Here is a 13,772-nt window from a genome sequence, read left to right on the forward strand (position 1 = left end):
TATAGGTACAGTTGCTATTGCTCCCAGGTTGCTGCTGTGTGAAATGACATCCTGCATATGTGGTGCATGCATTTATGGGTGCTGCATGTGCATGCATGTGTTATGCTGCACAGTGTACTGGCTGTTCTGACCCAGACTTATCTCTTGCAGAGTCTTTGGATTTGTGGCCAGGAAGCAGGGCAGTGCTACAGACAACGTATGCCACCTGTTTGCAGAGCATGACCCCGAGCAGCCTGCCAGTGCCATTGTCAACTTTGTGTCAAAGGTCATGATTGGCTCCCCTAAGAAGATCTAAGTCCTTCATAGCCAAGCCCGCCAGATGCTTCACAAGGCCCTTGGAATGGCAGTGGAGTGAGGCGGGCCCCCATTTATACCAGACTGACAATCCTCACATTCCAGACCCAAGAGGGGAGAATATGGCAGCTCTTCAAACCAGAAACAAACAACATCACCACTGATAGGCCTTTCCAGAGAGTAGCTTCTCATCCAACACACCCACATAGTCAGGCGCATTTTGAGTGGAAGGATCTTGGGCCAGGTAATGCCTCCCCAGGGTCCCACAGGCACGGGCTGTACAAGGAGAGAGTTTAGAAGAAAAGGTGACCCTGAGTCCCTGGCTCACTAGCATCTGTGTGGATGAGGAACACCCACTCTGCTTGGCAGGGGCTGAGTAACCTTGGTGCCCCACTTATCAGTAGAAGGGCTCTGTCCAGCGACTCCCTCATCTGGTCTTTCTACAGTAGACGGTGATGAAATTGAGAAGGGGAGGCATGGTTAGTGAAGGTTCGTGCAGGTTGGAACATGGTGGGAGTCTAAGTTAGGGTACAGTTGAAGGGGTGTGACGTGAGGGCAGTGGAAGCCTCTGGTGTTGGGGAGAAACATCAATGTCAGAGACCCCACTGCTGGTGGTAAGGACTCCATGATCCTACTCGCAGGTGGCCAGCTGGGCTGTGGAGAGCCTAGAGGACCTTGAAAGGAAAATGAGAAGACGGAATCAAAAAATACCATTTTATGTAATTTATATTTTACGTATGCCAAATTATTTATAACTGCTTGCCATTGCCATACTGCACCCATGTCAAATGCTGCAGCCGACTAAACCGTGATTGCTAGAAGGCTTGTCCCCTTGTAGACACACAAGAGACAACTGTCCCCTCAAGAAGAAGGTGAACAATGGTCTCAGGGTGACACCACGCAGTCCTGCATCTTCAGTACTGACAAACAGTTTTGCCTCAAGCAGCCCACCCTCTATTTGCACAGCAACGTGTCTTGCCCATATGTGGATGATTTCTTTCCTGGTGGGAATGTCCAGGAGAAATGGGAGACTGAGACTGTTTGCAAGACTGACTGGGCCATCTTCAGGCCTGTGTGATCTAAAGTGCATGTGACATTTCTGAGCTGTTACCATGATTCTCCTTGTGGCACCTGCAGCTTCCATGGGGACCTATGTGGGTGTCATGAGGAAGAGAAGAGGGACGAAGAGAAAGAATTCTCTAGTCCTCACAGGCTAGATTTGATTTGCTGAGTCATCTTAGCTGCTGAATCAGATGTGATGGTTCTTGCTAAGATCGGCACCCAGTGTTGCAGGCTTCCTGCCTACTTCTATCAGTGGTCAGAGATTTTGAAGAAGCTAGTGAGCCCAGCACTCCCCAGTATGGAGGTGGAGCAGGGCTACTGGGAGACAAAGCCAGAGTCTCCTTCACTCAGAACTTTACACCAAACTTTACACCCCAGGAAGGCTCTGATCATCCCTGTCCCAGCCTGAAATTCCTACTCTCTGATTTCTAAAGTCCAGTGCCAGCTTACAAATCTCATAGCTGGGATAGGTAACCATTGTCAGGCTGGGTTTGGAAATCTACATGGTGATCCTCTGTTTCAAAAGGGGCAGAGATGGAACTATATGTAGAATTGAAATCAACTGTGTGTGTGTGTGTGTGTGTGTGTGTGTGTGTATGTATGTATGTATGTATGTATGTATGTATGTATGTGAAGGTGGACTATTCCAGTTTTAGCTTGTGTCTGTTTGTGAGTGTATACAGGTGGACCATTCCACTTTTAGCTCCTGTATGTGTATGTATGTATACAGGTGGACCATTCCACTTTTTAGCTCCTATTGATGCACCAAAAGCAAGTGCCTCATTTCTGTGCCAAATGTTTGCCTTGGTCTCTAAGGACCTCCTTCGTGGACACACTCTGATGTGCCTGTTAGAGGGAATGTGCATCATTCCCTAGAGGCCCCATGTCTTCCACAGAGGCTTCTAGTGTTTCAGCTATTCATATGCAGCTAAAATCCAGATGGGGTGGGGGTGGGGACTGACATTTGTGCTCTGGCCAAGAAGTGCCATGTCCTATGATGGTTTATATGCAAATGTGACCCAAAGACCATTGGCCAGACTCCTTCTGCTGGAGGGGGAGATGGCCTGATTAGAAATCAACAGGGCAGAGCTGAAACTAGCCTTCTAATTAATTGGAGATTTCAGGGCTTCCCATGATGGTCAGCATGGGATGCATTCAAGAAGCCACATGAACGTGCTTTCAAAACTGACTGACCAGGTATGACCTTTACTCAAGGTAAAAGTGGTCAAGGATATTAAGAAATTTGCTCTGAGGAACCACAGGAAGACAGCTCTACAAGCTGGTAGGACTAAGTTCTGTCTTCTGTGTATAGCATGTTTATTGAACAGAACAAGGTGAGACACAGCATCATAGACTATACTGTGTGCTCAGAAACACTGGGAAGGGGCATTGTCCAGGCTTGTGCCACAAGGGCATCATTTGGGCACAAGTTAGTACACTCTTCTGGGAGTAAATTCAGTGACACCCTACCTACCACTTACAATAGATATAGCCAGGGTCCCATTAACTTTCTCATTAATGGTCTTATAGTCTCCAGTGTTGGGCTGTACCCATATTAGAAGCCACAATGCATTTATCCTCAGTGTCAAAGACATTGTAATGTTGCCTTATCTGTCTTATCTGTTAGCGCAGTTTTCACTATTCTATATTGTAAAGAATATATATCCAGTATGTAAATGAGTGTTCTATAAAACTTTTGTATAGGCATTTTCTTTGCTCTTTAAATATCAGCCATATTCAGAGTATAATAAAAATTATGACCTTGGTAAGTCTAATGAAACATGTTTTATCTTCTTTTTTTCTTATAAGTCTTTTGTATGCATTTGTGTGCATCTGTGTGTGTTTGTGAGTAGGTGGGTGAACATGTGCCTTCCATGTGTTCTGTGTAAAGACCAGAAGACAACCTTAGTTGTTGGTTATATCATGAACAAAATATCACCACACACTAGGAAAGCACTCTTTCCCACAGGCAGGGGAAATGACCACAGCAATGCCACTCAAAGAAAGCCACTCCTGTGGTTTTTGTTTATCAACCAAGAGATACATTATCCATGGAATTTACTAAAGGAGGGGGAAGCGAAAGTAGGGTGAAGAGAGAGACGAAGGGAAAGACAGAGGGAGGGTGAAGGGGAGGAGAGCAAGAGAAGAGAACATAGTGGGTGGGGTTCTTTTAAAGGGGTCCTTTGCACCTTCTTGCAGACTAGTACTCATGGAACCCTGGGCTGACCAGGTTACTGCCTGAGTGCATCTTCCAGGTAACGGGCAGGCCAGCATAATGTCTGGTACCCCTCTCCCACCTACACATTCCTCTCTGTCCCTCAGCCAGCCTGGGGTGGGGTGGGGGACGCAAGGATTCTAGATAAACAGCAGATCAGTAGCGCTGGAAAGCTGTGCTGGTTAAACTGTTAGCGGAACCACAGCCCACAGAGCAGGTCCTTGCCTGCTCACTCAGCATAACAATGGCGGTGCTGTCTGCTGAAGTAAAAGATTCAAGACTCAGAATATGCAGGCTCTGGGTAATAGGCATAATGTCTGAAATACAATGGAAAATAACCTGTCATAGCGGGAAATGCTCCACGTGGCTCAGAAAGTTTATGCCAACATAAATATGCACCAGAGGCTAGATTTTAAAGTGAAGGGACCAGCTCCCCATTTCGGCAGCCATAACAGCTTGTCTGACCTTGTCTTAGTCACTAAGGTCAGATGCCTGCCCCTGTCGGCAGCCATAACAGCTGAACACGTGCTTGTCTGACCTTGTCCTAGTCACTAGAAAGTCAGATCCCAGCCTCGAGGCAAGGAACCAATCAGAAGTTAGCTGGTGGTGCTATGCTTTACATCTCTGGGGGTGCTTTACAGACAAGTGCACAGCAATGACACGCAGAGCATAGCAACCACCCTGGGAAGGCCTATGGGCCATAACAGCCATTTGGCCAATCAACACAGGGCAAGCCCTCCAAGTCTGGAGGCACACCAATCCTGAGCCTGTGCGTACCCCTAGACACTCCCCTTACGCTGCCCTACAAGATCTCTCTGCAGCTGGTTCGAGCTGTCTTTGCTAGCGATCCGCCATGGCGGGTGGGTGAAATCCCCGAGCTAACATGGGGTTAGTTTGTTAAACAACAATAAAGCCTCATGCAGTTTGCAGCAAGTTTTTGAATCTGCCTGGTGATTGGGGTGACCTCGGTCCTGGCCTGGGACCCCGGAGGCCTGAGTTTTCCGGGGGTCTAACAAAAGTAGCCATCATAAAAAATGCTTCAACAAACAAATACAAATTTCCTTAAAGGAAAAAATTAGAAAGCACCTACAGAGGGATGCTGGTGGAAATTTAAAACCAAACCTTCCTAAAAGGCTGAGGCAATGACCCAGTGAGCACTTGCCCTGCAGGAACAAGGACCTACAATTTGGTTTACAGAATTCATGTAAAAATGGTGATTATGGTGCCACCCGTTTGTAATGGTAGTATTGGGCAGTAAGACAGGAGATAACCAGGAACATGCTCGCTGGCCAGTCTGAACTACCCAGTGAGCTCCAGGCCAATAAGAGACCCCATTTCAGAGAAGGTGAATGGTAGTTCTATGGATGGCATGGGAGGTTGTTCTCCAACCTAAACTAACTCTCTCTCTCTCTCTCTCTCTCTCTCTCTCTCTCTCTCTCTCTCTGCTTGGCAGTAAAGTGGATGTAACAAGACAGTATTGGTGAACTTACTGACACCAGTAGAATTCATGCAGACTGGAAAAAAAAAAAAAAGCTCCAGGTATGGGGGACCTGCAGACACAAAAGGTCACTGGAGCCCCTGGAGAGGAATCAGAGAGAGGTTCTAAACAGCATTTAAGGAAAAGGTAGCACCACACTCCCCAAATCTGGAGGCAAAAATACAGATTTATAGATACATGAAACCAACTAAACAATATCAATCAAATTCCACAATGCAGACTAAGGGAAATAAGTCAGGCACACAAATAGTATTTTTTGATCTCATCTCTTTGTGGATTCTAAAAGATGGAGAGACATAGAGGTGTAGGGAATGGACCAAATACATATAGATTGACATTATTTATTGTAGAGGAGGAAGTGGTAGTTATGGTTCTAAAAACTCCAAGTAGCAGATAGATAGAGATCTGGAGTGCAGCATGTAGGTGGCGGGTCCTAATAGTATTAAGTGTTCAGATTTTCACTGAATGAGTGGGTTGTGGCTGGTCTTTACACACATGCTATGGTGAATATATTAACTTGCTTTCTACTGGTCACTATCTCCTCATGCATATACCTTGAGTGTGCCCAATAAATTTTACTTTTAAAATCTTTGACAAGGAATATAAACTTCTGAAAACTAAAGATAAAGGGGGAAAAATCCTACAGGGAACCACTGGGAAATGCTGGGCCATGTATGGGCACACACAAACTAGAATGGCAGTGAGGTTGCATGAAGCAGTGAAAGACAGGAAAAATTGGACAAACTTTTTGAAGGTCCAAGAACACAAAATGGACTGAATTTTTAAGGAAGAGGGTCTCATTTAGACTAGGGGTAGCCTCAAACTCACTGTATTGGGATGAGCAGGGATGAACTGCCATCCCAGGCTTCAATTGTGACTTTTGTTTGTTTTTTGTTTGGCTTAGTTTTTAAACACAAGGTCTCACTGTATAGCCCTGGCTGTCCAGGAACTCACTCTGTAGACCAGGCTGGCCTCAAACTCACCTGCCTCTGCCTCTTGAGTGTAGCTGGAGTTTCTTTCTAGCCTGGTCCCGCCGCCCTTCAGCCCCAAATGAAAACATAGATACTATATTAATTTATAAACTGTTGGCCAATGGCTAGGGCTTCTTACTGGCTAGCTCTGTCTTAATTATTAACAAATAACTAATAATCTATGTATTCCTACATGGTGTTCTCGTACCAGAGAACATCTGGTGTATTCTATCTTCCAGGTCTCTACATGGCATCTCCCTGGCAGCCTCTCTTTCCTTCCTCTCTACCCAGCATTCTCTTTGTATGGTAGCCCCACCTATACTTCCTGCCTGGCCATTAGCCAATCAGTATTTTATTCCTCAACCAATAAGAGAAACAGGAGGACATCCCCCATCATTTGAATGCTGGGATTAAAGGTGTGTACCACCACTGCCCTGCTCAATTGTGACTTCTATATTGAGTGAAACTATCCTCAGAGAATAGAGGAAGACAGAGATGTTCTTGGGAAAAGAGATGAAAATTCTGACCTACTAGCAAGCCTGCTGTTGTAGTTTGCTTTCTGTTGCTGTGGTAAACACCATAGCCAAAAGGAACCTGCAGAGGAAGGGCTCATTTCAGCTTATGGGCTACAGTGCATCACACAGGGAAGCCAGACAGGCTGTCTAGCAGGAACTGAAGCAGAAGCCATGCTTACTGTCTTGCTTCCCATGGCTTACTCAGTTTGATTTTTTAAATTCAAACTAGGACCACCTATTAAGGTATGGCACTGCCCACAGTGGGCTTGGGCTAGGTCCTCTTTCCCACATCAATCATTAATTAAGAAAAATCATGCCCCACAAGCATGCCCATGTCTGATGGTAGCAGCTTTTCAATTGAGGTTCCCTATTTCCAGGGTTTGTATCAAGTGGACAAAAGCTAGCCAGTCTACCTCCAATTGAAGATTGGCAACCAATGGTCTTCAAACAGAAAGGAAATGGGAAAGAAAGAAAGTAGGTGCCTCAAGAAAGAAAGCTAAACTTCTGTAAATACAGTGTGGCCATCATTTCCTCACAGGTTCTGTAATTAATATTTGATAATTGAAAAAAATATTTCAATTGCATCTGATGCTCAGACAAAAACATTTTGAAGTGGGGCTGTTAAGACATGTAGATGAGATTGAGTGTGCACAAGTCAAACTATGCAGTGATTTTTAAAATATGTATGGATGTTTCATTTGTATGTATTTCTGCATACTGTGTGGAGGCATAATGTCTGTGGATGCCAGAAAAGGGTCAGATGCTAAGAATCAAACCCAGGTCCCTTAGAAGAGTAGACAGTGCTCTTAACCACTGAGCCATCTCTCCAGCCCCATTAAGTAGTAAAAATTGAATACTCTTAGTCAACGATAAAATCGCTCATTTTGCTGTAATAATCAGAGCAACCATCACAAAAATAGGGGAGAAAGAGATAAACTCAATTATATTAAACATACCAGGATGGAATGTCTTAAAAATCAGAAGACAGGAAGATAAAAGTAGAAAAACCCAAAATTAGATGTAACAAGCTGAAATAAATAGAACAACAGATTTCCCTTGACATACCATATTGCATCCTTATGTGTAAATGACCAGAGTACACCAGTCAAAAGACCAGTAGGTTGTGTGGGCCAAGGAATAGCCAGTCACCTGCTGTTCACAAGAGACTTCCAATTCAGTCTCCAGGGTTGGCTGAAAATAGAAAGGTATAAAAAGGGTAAATTATATGAACATTTGCAAAACTGCTAGAAGTCATTGTGCTGGAGGATGCTTATTTTCATTGGTATCCAGTGAGAAACAATTGGAGTGACAATCAGAAAAGATGCAGAGAACTGAGCAACACAAGCTACCAGCGACTTCTATGCAACTGACGTATAGAACACCCACTGAAAGAGTACAGTTGGGCATTTTCCCAAGTCCTCACTGGGTGTTCATCAAAGTAGATCTGCTATCAAACAGACAAAATTCAACAAACCTAAGAGAATGTACACCACACAGAGTCTGTTCTTGGGTCATAATGAATTAATTACTTGATAAAGTGCCACATGGGGAAAATATGCACACGAATAGAGAGCATTCCTCTAAGTAGCTCCAGGTCAGGGGTGGGGAGGAGAAACCTGGAAGGAAATATTTTCTATATAACCGAATGAATTCTGTAGAAAATAAACCTAGCATCCACAGGATGTAGCTAACGCAGTAGTGAGAGTGAAATTTATTACTCCAAATGCTGGAAATGAAAGGTCTTCCATCAGGGAGAGGATTCGACCTGGGCTGGGCTGCCCAGCAGCGAGGCCTACAACCTCCACCCCCACATTCATGCACAACCCACCTCAGATACTGGAAGCACTGTGCTCCCTCAGTGCTAGGCAGGGCCTCAGATGGACCTCCTGTTTGTAAACAGTTCAGACACCCATTTCAAAAGGCTTAGAAACATCCAGGCCACTTCACACCAGGTGAGTTCCACTTCTCATGGAGTTGCTAAGACTTGGCAGCCAAAAGTGAGGCACCAGCAGCGGATAAGTCACATACAACTGAGAATGGAATTTAAGCAGATTGGCTGAAAAGGGCAGGTGTGAAAGCCTCCTACTAGGTGATTTAGTTTACATAAATACACATGTAACCTTCTGAGTAGAGGGGCAGAGGGCACTTGACTCAGAGGGAAGTGGGGTTGTTCATTGACTTGGGTATGTTCACACTATAGCATTGGTTCTCAACCTGCCTAATGTTTCAACTCTTTAACACAGTCCTGCATGTGGTGGGGACCACCCAGGCATAATATTATTTTTGTTGTTACTTCCTAACTATAATTTTGCCACTGTTATGAATCACCATGTACGTATCTGATGTGCAGGATATCTGATATGCCACCCCTGTGAAAGGGTCATTTGGCCCCCAAAGGGGTTGTGACCTATGGGTTGAGAACTGCTGCACCATGACAATTAACTGAACTGCTCCCTTCTAATTTGTGTACTTTTCTCTGTATCTCTCTAATTTCCAAGCTTAAATTTTCTTTTAACGTGGCTTTTTTAATCCTTAAAGGTAAGTAAGCTTTTCATTATCCACTTCTTACTGAGCAAGTCTTCCAGACTGATGTGCCAGGGGGCCAGAGGCAAATTCCAGGGCAAGTGACAGCCATGTTTTATCCAGCTTGGTCAGCCTTGTCTCTCCTAGGGAAGTGACTGGCTCATCAGTATAATGGAGCTATCTTCCCAGACTGCTAAGTAGGGCAAAGATGGGGAGGGGGAGTGTCACTCAAAGCTTCACCCCTTTGGCTAAAAGCATCTAGACCTTTGTTACGTGGGTGTGTCTGTGCTGGGTAGATACAGGAGTGCCAGAAACTCCAGTTTCATGGACCACACCAGGTCTTCTGGCTTCTGACTCTACACTGAGTAGGGTAGGTCTTTAGGGCAGATATCAGGTAAGTGTCTGCCATTTGCTAAATGCAGGGCATGCACAATGGTGTGGGTTAGTTTATGTGTCCAAGATGCCAGCTGCTAAGAAGAGTCCTGGGAATGCTTAGTCTGAGCACAAACATGTATGCTTTCCCTTCATCTGGTGAGCATATGCCTTCAAGTTGTAAGTCAACAAGAATTAATTACCTATGCGCTCTGGGTTAATAAATCTCTTACCTCCTGCAGCAGGAACTGACTTATGATTAACTTCTAGCAGGTGCAGTGCCCCTGCCTATGTTTAACGGTTTGAGAAGAGGAAGGTGACCACAGTTACTAGGACATGAATAGTGGCGGGTGGTCAAGTTCAATGAGCTTGCTTCTCGGACTGGCTTGGCAAGTGGCCCAATCTCCATTCACAGATCATGAAGCTTAGGGTTGTTCCTTGGCCACCAGCAAAAGGAAAAATACCAAGAATGTGTTGTTTTATGTGTCTTTGCTACACCCAGCCTTCCCTCCTCAATGCCTGTCCCAGGATACCCAGCAAAGCAGCCGGGAACACTGCAGGAACTCAGTCCCTGTCTTTCCCAAAGTGATGATGTGTCCTTGTCCTGACACCCTTCCTGGGTTTCCCCCAGAATGCAGACTGCCTTCCATTCTGATGCCAATATTCAAGCAAAGCTTCCATCAGCAGTGTCCTCCCTCTGCCGCCAGCTTTGTGCTGCGTGGAGCCAGCCAGACATTGAGAATTGAGCGCGATGGCTCTGCCCCCTGGTGGATAGCATAGCTTCTTACAGCATAGCTTCTTACAGCAGGGCATCTTCTTAATCTCCTGCTTTCACTTAGGGAGGACTTGTGGAATGGCAACTATTAGTCATTTTAGAGTAGTGGTTCTCAACTTGTGGGTTGTGACCCCTTTGGGTCTAATGACTCTTTCACAAGGGTCACACATCACATATCCTTCATATCAGACAATTGCATTACCACTCATAGTAGTAGCAAAATTATAGTTATGAAGTAACAACAAAAATAATTTCATGTTTTGTTGGTGGTATAGTGGTGAGCATAGCTGCCTTCCAAGCAGTTGACCCGGGTTCGATTCCCAGACAACGCATCTCATTTTAGCCGGGAGGTGGTGGTGCACGCCTTTAATCCCAGCACTTGTGAGTTCGAGACTGGTCTGGTCTACAAGAGCTAGTTCCAGAACAGCCTCCAAAACCACAGAGAAACCCTGTCTTGAAAAAAAAAATTCATGGTTGGGATCACTACAATATAAGGAACTGTTGTTGAAGGGTCATAGCATTGAGAATGTTGAGAAACACTTTATCCATGGCTATGTTTCTAGTTGGTGTTGACTTAAGACACAAGAAGAATGTGGGATTGCTGGGCCCATGAAAGCAGGGTCTGCATCCCTGCATGTGTGTAAGGTGTGTCCATGCAAAACACAGCTCTTTCCTTGGAGAGAAAGCTGATCGGTGATTCTGAGTCAAACATGAGTGTGTGTTGCCTGGGAACATGGTTCAGTTGCTTCAGACAATATAGTCCAACCTAGATGTGGTTATATGAGCTGTTATAGATACATACAAAAAAAGTTATTAATCAAGGTATTTTTAAAAGTCACAGGTAGGGGAGAGATGGCTCAGAGGTTAAGAGCACTGGCTGCTCTTCCAGAGGTCCTGAGGTCCCAGCAACCACGTGGTGGCTCATAGCCATCTATAATGAGATCTGGTGCCCTCTTCTGGCATGCAAGCATACATGCAGGTAGAACGCTGTATATATAATCAATAAATAAATCTTAAAAAACTTTAATATTAAAAATCATGGGTGGGAATAGCAGGTAGGTGACAGGGAGAATTCTAATATAGGTGTCAGTGGTCTCTGAAGACATTCATAGCTCTGGGTTGATGGAACCCAATGGTCTACTAGGCTAATACATCCCAGAGATTTTACCTGCTAGTTGAAAGGTTTTGGACCAGGCAGAGGTAGCCAGTGAATGGCTATTAAGGGGATTTAGCAGACCAAGATTGCTTTGGCTCTGGATCTGTAACACCCCAACTCTCCATAGGTACAATGGTTTTAAACAGTTTGATTAATCAGCCTTGTGAAATCTTTAACATATGTATGGCTTTTTTTGGGGGGAACATCAGTGCACAAATGTCTCCTAGCCAGCCCCAGCAGCAAAGGGTGTTGAAGATGGTCAGGGGTAAGCAAAAAGGAGAATTGAAGACGGAAGAAGTTGAGACAGACAAACCTCTTCTGAGATACTGAGTGCCCCGGGAGCAGGACCTCAGTGACTTAGCCAGTTTTCCCAAAGACTTGGGTGCAGCTTTACAGTTTCACTTTAGATGAAAGAAACCAGCATAGAGATAGGGATGGGAGTTGTAGAGGAGGTTAGTGCTCCAAGTCAGGTGTGATATTAATTTGTGTTGTCAACTTGACTGGACTTAGAGTCACCTAGGTGACACCTCTGACCATGGCTAAGGGGGTTTCCAGAGAACCTTAACTGAGGTGGAAAGATCCATCCTGAGCTTGAGTGGAACCATTCCAGAGGCTGGGACTGAATAAAGAGGAGAAAGATGAGTGATGGCTTTCCTCTCTCTCTCTCTCTCTCTCTCTCTCTCTCTCTCTCTCTCTCTCTCTCTCCAACTCCCCTTCTTCCTATGCATGAAATGTCACCAGCCATGTTACGATCCTGTTGTCACAGCTGAGAGCTCCTTTGGTTGTTTCCTTCGCTGACATGACGGATTGTACCCTTGAACTATGAGCCAGAATAAATCCTCCCTCCTCCCTCCCCTCCCTCCCTCCCTCCCTGCCTGCCTGCCTTGTTTCTTGTCAGGGTTTTTCCAGAACAACAAGAAAAATGAATAATGGGTCATGAGAGGAGGATCCCAGTCAGGAGTCAGGAGGCACAGTGTTCACTGTTCCTGAACTTACTCAGCTACATTAACAAAGAACCTTTACCATGGGCTTCCCTGTGCAAGGTGTCATCATGGAGTCTTTGAAACTACCCACCTTCCACTGAGGTGGATATTCACAGGAAGATCCTCACTGTAGAGCTGAGAATCTGGGAGGGGGGACAGAGAGGCTGTGGCTCCCCAGGGCTGCTGGTTCTCACTATTCTCTGCTGCTCTGTTTCTCCTGTGGCCTCCTGAACATTCTTCCTATCCAGGCCTTTCCCAAAGAAGCCCCCTCCCTCACCTTAAAAAATAAAACCATGTAAATCCACCTGAAGAATTATTTGGTCCAAGGTATGAAGATGGTGATGTTCCTAACCCTGAATCAACAGGGAGCCATGCAACCAGTGTTTTAGAGAACAGCCTAGGCTTCTGCAGCCCTGGTAGGCTGGGTGCAGCCTCAGTTCCATATGTTAATGGAAGAGAAAAGTGGACAACATTGAAAATCACAGAGAAGAGTTGATCATTGTGGCCACATTGGGATGGATAGGTAAAGGGGTCCAGTCACCCCACTTCATCTTCCAGACATGAGCCCTAGGTTTTAATAAAGGCAGAACTGGGGCAAGAACAAGAGGGCTGCATAATTAAGCAGGCTTGTCAGCTGTGGTCTGGTTGAGGTTGTCTGGAGAAGCCCTTCTCACCATGCTGCAGGGATAGATCTGGTTCCCACAAGTTAATTCCTTCTGTTTCAGAATGCAAGCTCATCTTCATGGTGAATTGCCCTCACTGGGATGGGAGTTGGGTGTCTGTCCTGCTCCTGGAATCGGAAGTGATGGCAAGTTTAGGTTAACAGCATCCTTGTGCCTTCAGCCTGGGAGTAGGGTGGCTTAGGTTAGATGGAAAGATATTCCTTGAGTGATTAACACTGACCCAAAGTGAAGGAGAAAACACAAAATGAAGGTCAAGATGGCAGACTCTCATACGGCTTTCAGTTATATCAAGTAAAGAGAGCCAGTGCTTGTTAGAAATGTCTTTTCCAGGGGGCTGGAGAGATGGCTGAGAGATTAAGAGCACTGACTGCTCTTCCAGAGGTCCTGAGTTCAATTCCCAGCAACCACATGGTGGCTCACAACCATCTATTATGAGATCTGGTGCCCTCTTCTGGTGTGCAGATATACATGGAAGTAGAATGTTGCATACATAATAAATAAATAAAACCTTAAAAAAAAAGGAGAAATGTCTTTTCCAAGTGCTTGTCCTAACCACATGGGTCCTCAGAGCTCTGAGGGATGACATCCCTGTGCACACAACCTGTCACATGCTTGTTTCAATGCCATAGCCCCTTGTCCCCTCACACACACCCTCCCACCTGCTTTCCTTACCACCAAATGACCTCTTCCTTTTGTCTCCAGCTGTCCTCTTTATCCCTTTTATC

The 13,772-nt window shown here is 45.3% G+C and overlaps 1 protein-coding gene across 14 annotated transcripts in view; it reads left to right on the top strand.

Moving 5' to 3' along the window:
- The window catches only part of Tns3 (tensin 3), a 257,261-nt gene extending 254,125 nt beyond the window's left edge, over positions 1-3,136 (top strand). For all 14 annotated transcript variants that reach the window (XM_035452698.1, XM_035452700.1, XM_035452696.1 and 11 more), the window contains one exon: positions 151-3,136. In XM_035452698.1, coding sequence (XP_035308589.1) covers positions 151-295 — 145 coding nt within the window. In that variant the 3' untranslated portion in view covers positions 296-3,136. The remainder of the gene's footprint in view (positions 1-150) is intronic.
- The last annotated feature ends 10,636 nt before the right edge of the window (positions 3,137-13,772 follow it).

The sequence above is a fragment of the Cricetulus griseus genome (assembly GCF_003668045.3).
Source record: "Cricetulus griseus strain 17A/GY chromosome 1 unlocalized genomic scaffold, alternate assembly CriGri-PICRH-1.0 chr1_1, whole genome shotgun sequence".
Taxonomy (NCBI): domain Eukaryota; kingdom Metazoa; phylum Chordata; class Mammalia; order Rodentia; family Cricetidae; genus Cricetulus; species Cricetulus griseus.